This window comes from Carettochelys insculpta, chromosome 1 (genome assembly GCF_033958435.1).
Source record: "Carettochelys insculpta isolate YL-2023 chromosome 1, ASM3395843v1, whole genome shotgun sequence".
Classification (NCBI taxonomy): Eukaryota; Metazoa; Chordata; order Testudines; family Carettochelyidae; genus Carettochelys; species Carettochelys insculpta.
The window spans coordinates 241,034,316-241,053,794 of NC_134137.1; the positions used below are offsets into that span (position 1 = coordinate 241,034,316).

The 19,479-nt window shown below is 42.4% G+C and overlaps 1 protein-coding gene across 4 annotated transcripts in view; it reads right to left on the minus strand.

Annotated features, from left to right (window-relative positions):
• CCDC91 (coiled-coil domain containing 91) overlaps window positions 1-19,479 on the minus strand; it is a 355,265-nt gene that overhangs the window by 104,284 nt on the left and 231,502 nt on the right. For all 4 annotated transcript variants that reach the window (XM_075003166.1, XM_075003187.1, XM_075003174.1 and 1 more), the window contains 3 exons: window positions 15,287-15,379; window positions 15,057-15,125; window positions 5,433-5,609 (listed from right to left, as the gene is read on the minus strand). In XM_075003166.1, coding sequence (XP_074859267.1) covers window positions 5,433-5,609; window positions 15,057-15,125; window positions 15,287-15,379 — 339 coding nt within the window. The remainder of the gene's footprint in view (window positions 1-5,432; window positions 5,610-15,056; window positions 15,126-15,286; window positions 15,380-19,479) is intronic.

A 19,479-nucleotide genomic window follows, 5' to 3' on the forward strand; every position in this document is an offset into this window, starting at 1 on the left:
AACAAAGCTGGCTGTGGAAATTACCAGGCATCTTCCTTCTCTGTACTGCTGGGAAGATCTTGGCTCAAGTCATCCTCAACTGTCTGATCACCGGCATCTCAGAGGAGAACCTACCAGAGGCACAGTGTGCTTTTCACCCAGACAGGATCTTTGCTGTTTGTCAGGTCCAGGAAAAGTGCATAGAGCAGAACTTGGATCTATACGCTGTCTTTATAGAGCTGACCAAGGCATTTGACACCATCAACAGAGAAGCCCTGTGGATTATCAAGTCAAAACTTGGCTGCCTGAGAAGATTCGTTAACTTCATATGCCTGTTCCACAATGACATGACTGGCTTTCTTCTTTCACAGGGTGAGTCCTCAGATCCATATGAGATATCCAATGGCGTGAAGCAAGGATGTGTGCTGGCCCCAGTGTTATTTAACCTCTTTTTCATGTGCATCCTCAGCCACGCAGTTATGGACTTGGACCATGGAGTCTACATAAAATACAGACTTGATGGGTCACTTTTTGACCTTCATTGTCTGAATGCTAAAACCAAGACGCTTGAGAGGCTCATCCCTGAAGCCCTTTTTGCTGACGACTGTGCGTTAATGGCACACAAGGAATCTAATATCCAGCTCATCGTCAACAAGTTTACTGATGCCACTTGCCTCTTTGGTTTGATCATCAGCCTAGGAAAGACCGAGGTACTGTTTCAACCAGCTTCAGGATCTGCTGCTCTCCCTGCTTCAATCTTTATTGAAGGAACAGAGTTAAAAACAGTAGAGGCGTTTAAGTACCTTGGCAGTGTGATAGCCAATGATAGCTCCCTTGACAAAGAAATCAATGACAGAATCTGCCAGGCCAGCTGGACACTAGGACGATTGAGTGTGCGAGTGTCGAATTAGCACAATATCCGACAGTCCACTAAACTGAAAGTGTACATGGCTGTAGTCCTGATCAGTCTCCTGTATGGCTGTGAAACCTGGACCTTGTACAGAAAACATATAAAACTGCTGGAGCGCTTCCACACACGCAGCCTGAGGTCAATACTGCACATTCGATGGCAGAACAGAGTTACAAACCTGGAAGTCCTGGACAGAGCAGGTACCACAAGCACTGAAGCCATGATTCTGAAAGCCCAGCTTCGCTGGACAGCGCACATCATATGAATGGAGGAGTCGAGAATCCCTAAGCAACTCCTTTATGGTGAACTCTCCCAGGGCAAAAGGAGTCAAGGTAGGTCTCACAAGACATAAAAAGACTGAGTGAAGGCCAACATTGCTTATGCTGGTTTAAAACCAGATCAGCTAGAGCAGCATGCAAAAGATCGAACAGGCTGACGTGCTCTCATATGACACGCATATGACAACTCTGAAGAGCAGCGACGTGTATGCCTCATAGATGCTCGTGAGAGGAAGAAAGCAGCAGCAGCAGCCGCACCAACAGAGCCAGGACATTTCCCTTGTCCCCACTGTGAACGCCCATGCTGTTCAAAGCTTGGGCTCCTCAGCCACATGCTAGTTCGCAATCCATGAGTCTGTGCAAGCTCAAGATGTGATCGTCAGACACGATGGGCTACCTACTACTATATCTTCTCAGCTTTTGAAGTCCAAGGCATTGACTGAAGTTCTTTTTCTCGGTACTGGGCAGTTTTAAGATAAAATTAAATTCATGTTTTTCCACCATTAGTCTTGGATCTACTGCATCTACACTCTCTCTTTGGTCTTTATGGCTACTTGTGGAGTTTTGCTTTTCACCTTGCTCTGGATTAACTTTGTTACAGATCATAATTTCTTCAGCCATTCTTGACTTCTAGGTGGATTTTTCTCATGGAAAGCTTGAGAGTTTTACAAATATCTTCAGCTTCTCATACTGTTTTCAATCATGGAATCATCCTTACATGCAATAGATACATACCATTTTGTCTGTTTGGTATTCGCCTTAAAAAGAACGTGAGATGTCTATAGTAGCTGTTTTTTAGCTTTTTCTTTTATTCTTGAAAACTATAGCACTAGGACAGAAATCTCCACTTCCCTCAATAGCATATTTCATTTCTTTTGGGCTTTAGATCTTTCAAAGGAAGCTCTTCCAGAAGATCTCTTCCAAAAGAACTTCTTTTGAAAGAGTGTGTTCACACATATAAAAGCAGATCAAAAGAGTGATCTGATCTTTTGAAAGACAATGTCCACACAGTCCCTGCTCTTTCGAAAGAATGGGCCAGGGATCAAAAATGAAGACTCTTCTTTTGAAAGAAGGGCTGTGTGGAGTGTCTACGTTTTCTTTCAAAAGAAATTTTCAAAAGGGGGCACTCTTCCTGAAATGGGAAAGGAAGGCCACATTCTTTTGATATACTTTTGAAAGAATGTTTTTTGTGTATAGATGCTCCATGGGCTCTTTCAAAAGAGCCCCCTTCTTTCGAAAAACTTTTCAAAAGAACTTGCTAGTGTAGACACAGCCTTACTGTAGCTTGCAGTTTTGATTATTTCTTCACATTAAATTGCATCACGCTAAAAATCTCCCTGACTGTATGTATTTATGTATTTTATATGACATGCACCACCGTAATATTTGGACATCTTCCAAATTATTGAAAACGAGTATTTAAACGTAATTGTACTTCTCAATTGTTTATTTTCTTCTCTTCCTGTTAATTTCAGAAAACTAAGTGAAAGATGTAGGTGTGTTGGTGATGTTTATGCTCAACTTTCCTAGTACTAAGTTCTAGGTTTATGTGCCAGACACAGAGGAAGCTGTTTCTCCTGCACTTTAGAAGTCAACATCACACCCAGTGAGTCAGTATCTAAGGTAACCTGGATGAATCAGACATTGGGCTTTGAAGAGAAGGACTAAAATTTTAAATTGAGCCATTATTCACCAGGAATGCAAAGAGGCAGAATGCTTGGATGCTATACTTACAGCAATCTGTAACCGAAAGGAAGAGAGCCCTTTTCTTTACTGAGCACAGAAGTGATTACTCTCAATCAGTGAGGACAGAAGTGTATGAAGCAACATTCAGCATAAAAGCTCTCTCTGCACCGAAACATTTAAAGTGCTCCCTTAGTTTATAACAAGGTGTTAACAATTACATCATATGCCAGTTGTCATTATTTTGTATTTTACCATATTTTACATAGTCATATAGGTGCTCACATATTGTCTACCCTCTTTTTACCATCTTAGTAACGACCTAAGTGAGATTATTCTTTGTAAACAGCAATTTCAAGAAACTGAAATTTAGCGTGTATCTCCTAAGAGGATAAAGCATAATGATGGAATAACTTGAACGCCAAACATGGGTCTACTTCAGAAACTTCTGATCAAATACAATGTTAGCAGACTAATTGCCTGTCCTAGGAGGCAAGAGCTACGTCTACACGTGAAGCCTATATCGAAGTAGCTTATTTCGATGTAGCGACATCGAAATAGGCTATTTCGATGAATAACGTCTACACGTCCTCCAGGGCTGGCAACGTCGACGTTCAACATCGATGTTGCGCAGCACCACATCGAAATAGGCGCTGCAAGGGAACGTCTACACGCCAAAGTAGCACACATCGAAATAAGGGTGCCAGGCACAGCTGCAGACAGGGTCACAGGGCGGACTCAACAGCAAGCCGCTCCCTTAAAGGGCCCCTCCCAGACACAGTTGCACTAAACAACACAAGATCCACAGAGCCAACAACTGGTTGCAGACCCTGTGCATGCAGGATGGATCCCCAGCTGCCGCAGCAGCAGCCAGAAGCCCTGGGCCAAGGGCTGCTGCACACGGTGACCATAGAGCCCCACAGGGGCTGGAGAGGGTGTCTCAACCCCTCAGCTGATGGCCACCATGGCGGACCCCGCTATTTCGATGTTGCGGGAAGCGGATTGTCTACACGTGCCCTACTTCGACGTTCAACTTCGAAGTAGGGCACTATTCCCATCCCCTCATGGGGTTAGCGGCTTCGACGTGTCGCCGCCTAACGTCGATGTTAACATCGAAATAGCGCCCAACACGTGTAGCCGTGACGGGCGCTATTTTGAAGTTAGTGCCGCTACTTCGAAGTAGCGTGCACGTGTAGACATGGCTAAGATGTGCCAGAAGTACCCCTTAACTTTCAGCTGACCAATATAATAAACTAAACTTACATCTAACACATACTGATTAAAGATGCTAATTTGTATGTGACAGATGTAGATTAATTAGGCAGGAAAAAATGTTTGTTTGATTTTCAGAATTCTGTTAGCGATATCTTATTTATTAGTGTTGCTTATCCAAACATATACCAGTAATATACATATAGTACAGGAATCACTTAATTTACCAGTGACATGTTGACAATCCAGGTGGGGATCACAGTACCTGATAAATAGCATAGCACACAATTTTGCACAACAGTTAAGGGCAGGAAATTCATGACTACAAAATCCAGTTATACTAAAAGAAAATTTACATAGGGAAAACGCAGTACGCTTCTTAACAGATGTTTCATAAATTTGCTGTGACTTGTTAAGTATGTCTATTACACTTCAAATGCTAATGATTTTGTTTTTGCTTATGCAGGTTTACAAAATCATGGTATAAAAAGTTACAAATTTACAATCGGAATTAAATTCATTCCGCACAAAGCTACTCTTTGGACATTGTGAACCAATGTCAAAAAAGGATGCAAAAATTCCAGTATAACAGAGGTAGCCGTGTTAGTCTATATCTTCAAAAACAAAAAGAAGTCCTGTGGCATATTACAGACTAAAAGACATTTTGGAGCATAAGCTTTTGTGGGCAAAGACCCACTTTGTCAGATGCATCTGATGAAGCTGGTCTTTGCCCATGAAAGCTTACGCTCCAAAATATCTGTCAGTCTATAAGGTGCCACAGGACTTGCTGTTTTTAAACATTCCAGTGGATTTTTTTTTGGCTGCTTACTTTAATTTAAAAAAATAAAAAAGGCATTATAGTGGATAAGATAATTTTTTTGAGAAATGAATAGTTTAAAGCACAGTTTTAAAGGACTCTCTTTCAACTTGCATAAGTAATATGCACTCAACCATCACTGAAACATTAAAATCACAAAGGGCTCTAAAAACATGACTAGTTACTGTTTTTTTTCATTAATCCAACCTCTAATGTTTTACGTTTTTCCATTTTATATGGTATCTTAAAATGATTAGTGTTCAAGTAAGATGACACTGGAATTCCAAGCAATCGTAAAAGAAAGATAAATTTATCATTAAATTTTAAGTATAAATAAAAGATACCTCACGTCCTGAGAATACAAAAAACAGACAAGCTTATGGTAATTCATATGATGTTAAAATGCCCATAACATTCACGTTTTGATAAAAACTGAAAGTTTACATATTTAAAGGTTCTAACTGAATGTTATGTAGTCTTACAAAGGAGTTTACACATTTTTTGAAACAATAAAAACTACAAACAAGCTTTACGCAAAGTAAAATGTACTCACTTGACTGTTTTTTCTTTCTTCTTGTACAGCTTTCTGAACAGCCTGAGCAATCTTTTCTTTGTCTTTCGCATATTCTGCCTTCCATGTTTCTCTTTCTTCTGCATGAATTTTCCCTATGTTTATCCTTTCCTCTCTGACTGCTTTTAAAATTGCTTCTTGCATTACTTCTTTTTCAATCTTTGAAACAAATAAAGCAAAAGTGAATGACAAAAGTGACTGAATAATTAGGATCCCTTCATTTAGCAGGATTGGCTGTCTCATGCAGTGTAACAGACAGTCGTTTTCACTTCCAGATCACTATTGCACATCAGGCCTAGGACGGTAATGCCCAAAAGTCATTACCATGGCTACTTGTTAGTTGATAAAAATATGATGGAAATGAAGAGGACTTTGAATTCCTAACTTTCCACATCAGAAAATATGCCATCACAATTGCTTTTCATATATTAGATTACAGAGAAACGACTGAATAACAAGGAGGAAGTTACTCACCATGGGCAGTACCAGTGGATCATTAAGACCTTTATCCCTATGGGAGCTCAGTTGCAAGTGTGTGTGTATTCTTGAGTAGCTGACTGGAGATTTTTGGTAGCAGTGTCTCTTCAGCCTGTGTTTTCACTGTTCCCTGTGCTCTGCCATGAGCTTAGCCCTAAGGTTAGCATGGGTGAACCCCCCCTCAGCTTTTTCTCTACCTCAGAGTCAATGAGAAGAAACTCTGAAAGAGAGGGAAAGAGGGTACGCTGTGGAACACCCATATGGACAGAAAGCTGAAAGAACCACTGTTATCACACAAGGTGAGTAACTTCCTCTTTGAGTAGTGGCCAAGTGTGTCACTGTAGGTGACTCCTGAGCAGTTCTACCCACTGGAGGTTGTGGCTTTGGAGTTCAGTCCTTTATAGATAGTAATGAGGCACTTGAAACTTGGCATTTATGGTGGAGTCCCCCCGGATAGTATAAAGTTCTGTGAAAATATGCACAGATGCCCAGTTAGCTGCTCTGTAGATTTCTGATACAGGGATACTGTTGGAGAAGGCAACTGCCAAGGAGACCAAGTTCATAGAATGTGTACATATTGAAGATACAAGTGTTACATTTGATACATTTAGAGCTTCTTTTGGAGAGCCTTAGAGCTGAAATTGATGTACATTTTCACCTCTCTAAACAGGAGAGGAAGAATCTCAGACATTTTCTAAGATTTCTTGTCTTACCTTCATATAGATTGAATGGAGCTTCCCTAATATACTGATAAGACTTACGATAAGCACTTGAAAAGTGAATGAGTTGGTTCATGTAAAAAAGCAGTGAACTTTGGATGTAGTCTAAGCACTTTGTTAGAGAAGGGGTAATACTCCACCAGCTCTGCTATCCCCTCCAACCTTCTTGCCAAGCTGAGGGCAATCAAGAATGCTGTCTTCATGAAAAGGTGAATTAAGGAACAAGTGGCCATGGGCTCAAACAACAGTCTGGTCAGTCTTTTTAACACTAGGTTGAGAACCCATTTTGGTGGGTAGAATATCTAGGTTAAGAAATATATTCACTATGCCTTTGAAAAACCTCTTTGTACTCAGGTGGGAAAAAATGAGTATTCTATCTGCCAGCAGAAGGTCATTCGCTCTGCTACACGTATTTTTAGTGAGAAACGAGTCCCAATTTCTTGATAGTCAACAGAAAATCTAGAATTATGGGTAGAGTGGCTGTATCCAAAGTCAAGGAGTCCTTTTGAAAGGTTTCCCGTTTACACAGGCGACATGCATTCTGAAAGCAGCACTTTCAAATCATTTGTGGCTGCCATTATGCTAATGAGGCAGTGCATATTCATGGTAGTGCCTCATTAGCATCTTCAAACTCCCTCATTAACATGCCCATTTTGAAAGGGATGGGCCAGTGTAGACGCAGCCAGAACGGAAATCCCATTTTCCCATTGTTACTCACGACCACCAATGGGGAACACATCTCAATTATCTCACACAGCAATACTTCATAGTAAATATATTTTGTCTTTGGGCTGGCACCAGATTCAAAATCTTGTCCAATTCTGGAGGTAACCACTTTTCTACTATGTAGTAATACTTTCTGTTCCTCCTCAGAGTAAGATGTGTCTAAATGCTGGAACTATGAAGAGAAGTGGGCTCTGACTCTCAGTTTTCCTCAAGTTGGGATGGAGAGTATCTTTCATTCTGCTGGAGAAGGTACAGAGTGATTTGAAAAGTCATCAATAGACACAGGACCTATTGTGACAGGTAAGGATAGCTTATCTGTCTGGGACAGTTGTGAGTGATCAATAAGGACTTTGTGTTTATTTGATGTCTTTATTTTCACGAGAACTTCCAGTAACAGAGGGAAGGAGGGAATGATGTAAGTCCTTACCCACAAGAAGAGAAAAGCATGTTTCATGGAGTAACGTTCAATCTCTGCTCTGGAGCAATTCTGTACACGATTTTTTCTTTTTTTTTTTTAATTCTGGTAAGTGGCAAACAAGTCTCTTGTCAGTGGTCCCCATTGTCAGAACAGATAGTGGAGTATCACCAAATCTTCCATTTGTAGTTACATTGGAATTTGTGGCTCAGACTATTCACTATGCTGTGCTTCCAGTACGTAGACCACCAATATTGTGAGATTGTGGAAAATGAACCACTTCCATAGATTTAGTGTTTCCATGCACACAGAAGATTATCTGTTGCCTCATTGTTGGTTTGTGTAATACTTGCAAGCCATATTGTCCATCGTGTCTGATCAGCAGAAGGAAGTGAGCACATACATGTCTGACCATTCTGAATTCCAGAAGATTGTTGTGAAGGCAATCTCATATGGAGACGATTTTCCTTGCTGTGTGAGATAATTGAGATGTGTGCCCCATCCTATGAGGGATGCACTGGTGGTTGTGAGTAACAATGGGAAAAGTCAAACAAATGGGATTTCCATATTGGCTGCATCTACACTGGCCCTTTCTTTCGAAAGGGGTATATTAATGAAGGAGTTTGGAAGATGCTAATGAGATGCTGCTATGAATATTCAGTGCCTCATTAGCATAACAGCAGCCGCACGCATGCTGCTTTTGCAATGCATGCTGCCTGTGTAGATGGGGGCCTTCTGAAAGGACCCCTGACTTTGAAAGCCTCCTCTTCCTATTGGGTTCTAGGAAGATAGGGCTTTCAAAGTCAAGGGGGTCCTTCTGAAAGGCCCCCATTTACATGGGTGGCATGGGTTCCAAAAGCAGCATTTTTGAATCGTGCGCAGCAACCATTATGCTAATGATGTGCTGCATATTCACGGAAGCACCTCATTAGCATCTTCTGAACTCCCTCATGAACATGCTCCTTTCAAAAGGCAAGGGCCACTGTAGACACGACCATAGTGTTTATTTGATCTTTCCACGGATACAAGATTGTTTGACCTTTGTGGCTCGAATAGTCATTCCTTTATGCTGTCTTTGTTCAGACTACAAACCAAACTGAACCGAGTTTAAAGGTATCTAATATGCAGTCTGCAGTAAGCCATAAACATATGCCCCAGAAGTTGGACGCAGTGTCTCTTCAAAATTTCTGCGTTGGATTGCTCCGTGTCAAGAAGTGTGGAGACACCGAGGAATCTGGGATGTGAGAGAAGCTCCCTTGCACAAAAGAGTGAAGGTTGGCTCCTATGAATTCCAGACTCTGTACAAGTGCTAATGTTGATTTTTGTATATTGGTGTGTAGGTCCAGCTGCAGGAATAGTTCCCGTGTGATATGGGTAATTCATTGGACTTCAGATGGGTGCACCTCTGGATCATTCAGTGGTTGCATTTGTGCAAAAGCTCTGAAAACGTTCAAGGAATGAAAAAGTCTATTTTGAAATGCACGAGGTTTCAGAAAGAAGACAGAAAGGTATACGCATTCATTGCTATGGAAGTATGATGGAACTTTAGGTAAGAATTTAGGTTGTGGACAGAGCACCATCTTATCTTTGTGGAAATTAGAGTATGGAAGGTCTGACTTAAGGCCCCTCTTTCTCCCACCCTGCACACAGAAGTGATTGCCACCAGGAATGTCGTTTTCCTGGACAGATGAAGTAGGAGGCAAGCTGCCATTGCTTCAAATGGCTTTCCCATGAGTGTTGTTCGGAAGAGATTTAGGTCCCATGCGGAGGTGGGGGTCTCTAAGGGGAGGGAAGATATTTTGTAATACCTACCTCACAAAAAACTTTGCTAATGGCTAGATCGAAGAATACTAATGAGGCACTGAAATGAATATTCAGTGCCTCATTAGCATGCCATGGAACTTCAAAAGTGCTGCAGTTCGCTCACCCCCAGCTTGTCTATGTGGGGGTCCTTTTCAAAAGGACCCTGCAAACATCAAAATCCCCTTATTCCTATCAGCTGTTAGGAATAAGTGGATTTCGATGTTTGCAGGGTTCTTTCGAAACGGACCCCCATGTAGACAAGCCACGGGTGAGCGAACTGCGGCACTTTTGAAGTGCTATGGCCGGTGGCATGCTAATGAGGTGCTGAATATTTATTTCAGTGACTCATTAGTATTTTTTGATTTGGTCATTAGCGTGGCCATTTTGAAGGTTTTCTTAAGTGTAGACGTAGACTTAAGGAATTTTTTAATACCTGAGTGTGTAAAAACAGAACAGCCCTCAACAGGAGGATATAGGGCTGAAATAGCTGCCAAATGAACTTTTATGGACCTCTTAGAGAGACACGACTTTTTCAGATGGAGGTGATATTATAGAATTTTTGAAATGGACACGGATGTGGGAAAATGGTGCCAAGATGCGCACTAGCCACTTTTGATTACACATTTTTCTCACAGATTCTCTGTCGGAATTGAGAAGAATTTGCTCTATCACAGGTGAATATGTATTCTCTAATGGAGTGAGTCATCTAGGAGCCATGCCCTGAGGTATAACTTGTGTACTTTGGGAATCTGTGGATTGGATGCTGTGAAGTGGAGGAGGGTAGTGACCGGAGGGAATCTCCATGGTAGATCTATCTTTATCTTTAACAGGTAAGAGTATCAGGCTTGTCTGAGCCCTTTGGGAATTATTAGGATGACTCTAGCTGCATCCCCCTTTATGTTATGAGGGTTTGGAGAATGAGGGGGTTCAGGGGAGCTGTCCACAGAACTAAGAAGGAAACCTCTGGCGATTGGGGGCCCAGACCCCCTTTGAACAGTGGAAGGGGCATTTGGCATTGCTGCTGTATGCAAATAAGTGGGGTATCCCCATCTCTTGAACATGGGTTTGAGGAAGTTTGTTAATCTCCCATTTGTATGTATTGAAGCGATGGCAGAGATCATCTGTAAGAGTGTTGATCTTGCCTAGGAGGTAAGTAGCGATAAGAGTAATGTAGTACGGAATGCACCATTGCCAGAGTTGGGTTGCCTCCGTGGACAGTGGGGAGGATCAGGCTCTGCATTGTCTGTTATGTAAAATGTTGTGGAAGTCTCGTCAGTTAACCCTTGTACTGTTGTTTTCTTTATTGGGTGTAAAGTGCTGGCATGCTCTGCAGACTGCTCTGAGCAGGAGGTTTATATAGAACCTGACTCCCCTAGAGACCACAGGCCTGGGGTGGTGTATTCTGTGAGGTGAGAACTCTAACCCACAAAGAATTCATCTGTTGTTAATGTTAAGTTTGGTGTTAGCTTTTGAAAGGACATACCCCGAGCAGATTGTGAGGTGATAGCCATACGGAGAGAAGCTCTTTCACTCTGAGGGGAACATATAGGGTTTTGTTCAAGTTGTAATACTGTGGTTTGTAAGATGTAGGGAGGCACAGTTGAAGTAGCCTCATATGGGGTCAGGCATGAGGGACCACAGATGTTGCTGCTGCCATGTGCCTTAGCAGTTGCAGACATATCTTGACTGTGGTCTGTGGAGTGTTCTGCATCTGCACGACCAGGTCCATGATCAAGTCATGCTGTGGCTGTGGTGCAGTCCATAAGAGTGCCGATGAATTCTAATCTCTGTGTAGGAATTAAAGTGCACTTTTTGAGGTTGAGGAGGAGGCCCAGTCAGGAAACTAGGTAGACAGATGTTAAGATTGCATGATGCGTTGCTTTGTGGAAGGGTCCCTTCAAGATGCAGTTGTCTAGATATGGGAATATAGTTATTCCCTGTTTCCGCAAATGAGCGATCTTGATTGTGAGGAACTTTGAAAATACTTGAGGAGCCACAGAGAGGCCAAAGGACAGTACTTTGTACTGGTAATGATTGCCAAGAATCATGAATTGAATGAATTGTTTGTGAGCTGGTTGTATTGATATGTGGAAATATGCATATTGGAGGTCATGGGTAGCTAGCCAATCTCCCTTCTCCAGGGCAGGAACCATCATGGTGAGGATAAGCATCTTGAAACAAACAATGTATGGGAATGTAATGGTTGAGATAGCACAGACTGAGAATAGGTCTCCACCCTCCCATCTTTTAGGGTACTGGTACTAAAAGTAGTACTGGTAGTAGAAGCCCTTCCCTACACATTCCTGTGGAACAGGCTCTATGGCTCCTAAGTGAAGTAGGTGACAATTTCTCTAGCAATAGCTTCCTCGTGAGATGGAACCCTGAAGAGGGATGGGTATGGGAAGTGGGGTATAAACATGAAGTGGGTGCAATATCCCATATGCACAATTTCTAGTACCCATTGATCTGTAGTAATGTTGGCCCACACTTTTGCAAATTGTTGCAGTCTGTTGATGAAGAGACTGACCTGAAGATTCGGGGCTGAGCTTCCCTCAACCAACACTTCAAAAGGATTTTTCTAGAAGTGGAGTGTTGAGAAGTAGAAGGGTGGTTGGATTGCTGGTGTTGCCTACCATGTTTCTGTCTGCTTCACTGCTCATATCGTTTTGAGGGAGTAAAAGTGTAGGTCTGTATAGTGGATTGAAATAACAACACCGTCTTCTTTTTGTTACCGTTGTGTATATACTCAAAGTTTTGAGAGTGGATCTGGAGTCCTTTTGCATATGGAAAGAAGCATCAGTGGATTGGGTGAAGAGCTTGGAACCCTCAAAGAGGAGGTCCTTGACCATTGCTTGTACTGGCTTGGAGAAACTGGACAACTATAGTCATGAGGCCCTGCACATGACAACAGCCATGGCAATGGAACAGGCAGCCATATCAGCTGAGTTGAGAGAGGCTTAGAGGGCTATGCATGATATTAAAGCCCCTTCAGTGAGTAATTGTTTAAATTGTTCTGTCTTTGTATTTGGTCAATAGACTTCATCATATGGGCAAAAATGTTGTGAGTGTATTTTGCCAGGAGCACCATATGGTTGTCTATGCAGACCTGCAGGAATCCAGAAGAATAGAATTTGTGGCAAAAGAGGCTGATTTTCTTTCAGTCCCTATTGTGTGGAGTACTTTGGGCAGAGCGCTGGCAACCTCTCTGGTTGAATGCATCCATGACCAGAGAATTCGGGGCTTGGTGAGTAAACAAAAAGCCTGCTCCCTGTGGGGATAGGTAGTATTTCCTGCCCAACTTCTTGCATGTGGGAGGCAGAGTAGCTGGAGTCTGCCATACCGTATTTGCTGGATCCACTATGGCTGGGTTCATGGGAATGGCGAGCTTAGTGCAGGGGATGTGTGCAGAATGTCTGTTAGAATGTGTGGGTCTGGAGTAGGATCTGTTGTGAGATCTCGAGAGTATCTGCAACTTTCCTGAAGAGCTCCTGAAAAGACCTGAAGCTATCCCCTGTGGTTGGTGGAGGTGGCATTATGGTATCATCAGGAGGAGATGATGGATATGTGCTACCATGATGGAGAGTCTGTCACGGATTCCTCTGTTGGGTTATCAGAGCCCTCTTCTAGGCCCAGATGCGGGGAAGCAGAGTGAGATGAAGAAGGCCTAGGCAGTACAGACATGAGAGGAAGAGCGTAAGGTTGTTGCGCTTCATATGGTGCCCATGGATCCCAGTATGGCCATGTAGGAGGAGCTGGTTGTAGAGGGGGTAGTACCCACCCATTGCTGATGAGCCTGCCACAGATGAAGAGACTATGATACTTTTAGGGAGAATTGGCAAGGAATGTCACAGGCCACTGTCCTCATCACCAGAATCCCCAGGAGGTTGCGACTCAGAGGGCAAAGCCAAGAAATTGAAGTGAGTAGTAAGCAGTGTGTCATCGGTACTGATTAGCGGAGTGCCTGGTAGCAAGGCTACTAACAGGTCAGATGCAGTAGAGAATGGCATAAATAATTGGTGGGATTGCTGTAGCAGAAGGTACCCACATTGGAGCTGTCTTTTTAGTGTGTGCTGTCTGGTTTTTGAGCTGATAACCTGCTCTGTGATTTCAGTGCTGATGTGGGTGGCATAGAAATGTCTGGGAACAGCAATGCAGACTCCTTGCTTAGTGCCAAGGGTGTCTTAGGCAGTGCCAGACACTTTGGCGGTGCCACTGGTGCCCATTTCAGCTTTTTATGGGCTGTACCTCCTCAGGTCAACTCAGTGCTGGGTTACCTGGAATCTCATGGTCTGATGATATACACCAAGACAGGATTTATCTTTATGGGCCCACTTGTTCCAAGGTGATTTGTCCTGCAAGCCAAATGGCCTTTTCTTGGCTGCTGAGGAACTCACAGCTGGTGTTGGGAGACTTATTGAGAGGTACCGGTGGTTCTGACATAGCCATAGGTGCAGTCCATAAGAGTGCTAGGGACCCGATACCAGCCTCAGATTTTTTTAATGAGGAAAAGTTTCAGTTGGCGCTCTCCAGCCATCTTTGTTCTGGCTGTGAGCTTCCTACAGTGGGGACACTTAGCGGTATGGTATGGTGTCTTCTCCCAAGTACTGCGCTCATTGAGAATGTCCACTGGCACTTTTAAAACCTGGTGATCCAGGCATGGTGCTGAACAGTAAACTTTGAAGAAAAAAGTATTTTCTTAAACTGTAGAATAACAAGAACACTAACTAAACCATAACAATAAAATCTAAAATTTGTAAACCAACTAATTGTGAGGAAATCGTAATGCAAGCGAACAGCATGGGTTCTGACTGGTGCCAACAGTCAGAGAAGGAACCGAGGGGTTGGCACGCTGCCATGCACCTGCAGTCTACCAAGGGAACTGTTACTATCTCTCTCTGACAAGGGGTACATTGGTACTGTAATACCTAAGTGGAAAACCTATGGGGACACTCCTTGAAGAACAGACTATTAATTGATACATATTTAGGATTTATTTCTAGTAATGACCTTTTTGTGGTAAAATATGAAATAAAATACCCTGTTAACCATCTTTACAATTTTAGTGACAACCCTGATACCTATTCCTGAAATACAAAAAACACTACCATTCCAGTCAGCTGGAGACGATAACAGATTGTTGTATTTAAATACCACAAATAATTAACAACACAGTAGTATCTCAAATACTCAATATCCTAAAAAAGGCAAAATAAAAATGGTGCTACTTTAATGGATGATAAGAAATTACATTTTGTATCAGCAATTAGCAGATTTCCATAATAGCCTCTAAATCCTGTAGAAGTCTGCATGATTTGTACAATTATGACCCTTTTAAAACATAGGTGAAATCATTGATCTGGACTTTTTGGATCTTGTCTTAGAATCAGAGCCCAATTCTTGAACAGGACATTCTTAAATGAAACACATGGTATTTATATTGTATATCTATTACTGAACTGGAATTACCTTAGCAGCAGCTGCCAAAGCCTCTTTGCTTTTATTCCTTTCTTCTTCCAAACACTTATCCATTGCTTCCTGAAAATAAAGTTGTAACACAGAATATGAGGGGTATGTAGAATTTGGTTCAAACACTGAAAATATTTAGAGGCTGATCCTAATACCATTGAAGAAAATAGCAAAGCTTCTATTGACATCAGTGGTACAGGATCAAGCATTTCATGTACACAAAACTTTACCTTATGTTTCTCTGATTGTTGCATCAAAGCTTCTTCCACTTTTTGCGCTAAAACTTCTTTCTCCGTATCCATCATGTCAAGAAGTCTCTGATGCTATAAGACAAGATAATCACATTATTCCAATATTACCTCATTACCACAAGGAAAAAGTTGATAAAACATGGATAATTAGTTATGTATTTTCCGTATATGACAACTAGAAAAACAAAAATTGGTTGAACTGCATACAGATTAGTCCCTTAATACCAGCAGCTACAACAGTCACAGCAAGTAACATGAGACTTATCACAAAAACTAATAATTTTCTGTAACTCTTCCTCAAAATAAAATAAGCAAATAAAAGAATAAATGAATGAATAAATAAAAACATACTAATAAGTTTGTCTATGCCACTGGTAACAATTATTCTTACAAAATTATGCATCACAAATTTAATGAATAGCCATTTAAATATATTTACAGAATTTAACATACTAAATAACATATTTTAATGTGTATGTACTAACTAATTTGAATATTAATTAGAAAGAAAGCAAATGTAATTACTCATCTATACAACCACTTTAGACATCATAAAGTTTTAAGGTCAGAAGATGAGAGCAATAACTGTGGAGATTCTATCTAGTCTTGTTGCACTTCATAGCTTGGATGGCAGCTTGGGCCTCACTCAGGTTAGGAAGCATTTCAAGATTGTCCCTAGGTGGTTGCTAAAGGATTTAGCCAAGGGATTCTAGGACCATGGTGGAGGGGCGGTTCAAGAGCTCAATACAATGCTGCCTCCAGTGAGAAGCCATGGTTTCATTATCTTCCAAGAGTTGGGTACCATCCTTTGATCTCATGGATTGATTCCATGGTTTCTCAGACCATAAACAGCCTTGGTAGCATTGAAGAAACCTTTTGTACCTTTGATGTCTGCGAGATGCTGAAGTTCTTGTGCCTCTCAGTTTTTCTGAGTCTTTGCTTTATGCTGGACTTCTGCCTTGGCTTGTGCTTCTCTCTTTGTTGTGTAGTTGATGTCACTTTGCTAGGATCTAAAGGCTTTCCTTTTTGCCTCAATCAGGTGTTCATTTTGCACATTGTTTTCATCAAATCAGTCCTGATGCTTCCTGGACTGGTAGCCAATGGTTTCGCCACAAGCTCCAAAAATGGCATTTCCAACTGACACCAGTGGTATTCCATATCTTCATGGTGTACCGTCAGCGCTCCAAAGGAAGCTGCCATCTGGAAATCACTTCTTTCTTCTGATGGAGTCCTTCAAGTCTTGTACATTGATTTTGCACTGGATTTGTTTCCTCTGACTTCCATTTGGTGACAATCCTAATCACCACTGTGGATCAAATAAGGCAGGGATCGGTCCAGCAGTCACCAGCATTAGTCATTGTACATGTGAGAGGATATCACACTGATCCCAAGCATGGATAATGACAGTCTATGAGGTGCCAGTGCTTCAACTGAGGATGTTGCCATGAGGTCTGAAATATGTTTTTCTGGTGGAAGTTGGTGTTTGTGATGAGCTTGTGTTCCACACATTTCATAAGGAGGAGCACTCCCTTGGAGTTGCTGTTGCCAATGCCTTCTTTCCCAATGGTAGTCTGACAGAGGTCCACATCTCTTCCTACCCTGGCACTGAAATCCCCCCAAGAGAATAATCTTATCTTAGGTAAGTGGGGAAAGAGGAGGGAACAATCAATCAGGTTTCCTGGGTGAAGAGGAGAAAGTGGACCAATCAGCCATTTCTCTAAGATGTTTGTACACAAATGCCAGAAGCCTAGGGAACAAACAGGAAGAATTTTAGAAGCTCTGGAATAGTCAAAGAAGTATGAGGTGGTTGGAATAACGGAGACTTGGTGGAATGATTCGCATAACTGGAGCACGACCATGGAAGGTTCTAAACTGTTTAGGAAGGACAGACAGGGAAGAAAAGGAGGAGGAGTTGCGCTGTATGTGAGGGAGCAGTCTGATTGCTCAGCACTCCAGTGTAAGGAGGGAGAAAATCCAGTTGAGTGTCTTTGGGTTAAGCTTAGAGGCAGAAATAACAGTGGTGATGTTGTAGTTGGTGTCTGCTATAAACCACCAGATCAGGGAGATGAGGTAGACGAGGATTTCTTCAGGCAGCTAAGTGAAGCTTCCAAGTCACAAGCCCTGGTTCTCATGGTAGATGTTAATCATCCAGACATTTTTTGGGAGACCAATACAGCAGCACATAGACAATCCAGGAAGTTTCTGGAGAATATTGGGGATAACTTCTTGGTGCAAGTGCTGAAGGAACCGACCGGGGCCATGCACAACTTGACCTCCTGCTCACAAACAGAGAAGAACTAGTAGGAGAAATAGAAGTGGGTGGAAACCTGGGCTACCGCAACCATGGGATTGCAGTTCAGGATCTGGACAAAAGGAAAAAGTGTGAGCAATAACATACTTGATTTCAAAAGAGCAGACTTCAACTCCCTGACAGAACTGATGAGTAGGATCCCTTGGGAAAAGATGATGAAGGGGAAGAGAGTTCAAGAGAACTGGCAGTATTTTTAAAGTAGTCTTACTGAAGGCACAGCAATAAACCATCCCACTGCATAGGAAGAAATGCAAACATGGGAGGCGACCAGCTTGGCTTAACAGGGAAATTCTTAGTCAACTTAAACTCAAAAAGGATGCATACAAGAAATGGAAACATGGACAGTTGACTAAGTAGTATAAACATACAGCTGGAGAATGCTGGGGAGTAATCAGGAAAGCGAAAACACATTTGGAATGACAGCTGGCAAGTGATGTGAAGAGTAACAAGAAGGGTTTCTACAGGCATGTTTACAATGTCTGAGAAGGTGTGGGGCCGTTATTGAATGACAGAGGTAAGCTAGTGACAGAGGATGTAGGAAAAGCTGAAGTATTCAAGGCAATTTTTGCCTCAGTCATCACGAACAAAGATAGCTCCCACACAACAATCCTAGACAATGCAGTATGTGAAGGTGGAGGGCAGCCATCTGTGAGGAAGGAACAAGTTATGAGCTATCTAGAAAAACTAGAGGTACACAAACTCATGGGTCTGGATTTAATACATCCCAGGGTACTAAGGGAATTGGCAGATGTCATTGCTGAACCTTTGGCCATTATCTTTGAAGATTCTTGGAGATTGGGAGAGATCCCGGATGACTGGAGAAAGGCAAACATAGTGCCCATCTTTTAAAAAGGAAAGAAGGACAATCCAGGGAACTGTAGACCGGTCATCCTTACCTCAATCCCTGGGAAAATAATGAAGGGGATCCTCAAGGAATCCATTTTGGAGCACCTGGAAGAGGCGAAAGTGATCAAAAGTAGCCAACATGGATTCACCAGAGGCAAGTCCTGTCTGACCAATCTGATTATATTCTATGACTAGGTAACAGGCTCTGCGGACATAGGGAAGTCAGTGGATGTGATATACCTTGATTTCAGCGAAGCTTTTGATACAGTCTCCAACAACATTCTTGCCCATAAGTTAAAGAAATATGGACTGGATCCCTGGGCTATAAGATGGATAGAAAACTGGCTTGTCGGTCAGGCACAATGGGTAGTGGTCAATGGCTCAATATCTGGACAGCGGTCGGTTTCAAGAGGAGGGACACAAGGCTCGGTTCTGGAGCTGGTGTTGTTCAACATCTTTATTAGTGACCTGGATGAGGACTGGATTGCACCCTCAGCAAGTTGGCAGATGACACAAAACTGGGGGGAGAGGTAGATATGTTGGAGGGCAGAAAGAGAATCCACAGTGACCTGGATAAATTGGAGGACTGGGCCAAAAGAAATCAGATGTGGTTCAACAAGGAGAAGTGTAGAGTCCTGCATCTGGGCTGGAAGAATCCCAAGCATTGTTATTGGCTGGGGACTGACTGGCTCAGCAGCAGTATGACGGAGAGGGACCTAGGGGTTATGGTGGATGAAAGGTTGGATATGAGGAAACAGCATGTCCTTGTCACCAAGAAGGCTATCAGTACCCTAGGGTGAATTGGGAGGAGCATTTTGAGCAGATCTAGAGAAGTAGTTGTTCCCCTCTATTCCACACTGGTGAGGCCACATCTGGAATACTGTGTCCAGTTTTGGGCACCCCATATAAAAAGGATGTGGATGTGCTGGAGCAGGTTCAGTGGACGGCAACAAAAATGATTAAGGGACTGGAGCACAAGACCTATGAGGATAGCCTGAGGGATTTGGGCTTGTTT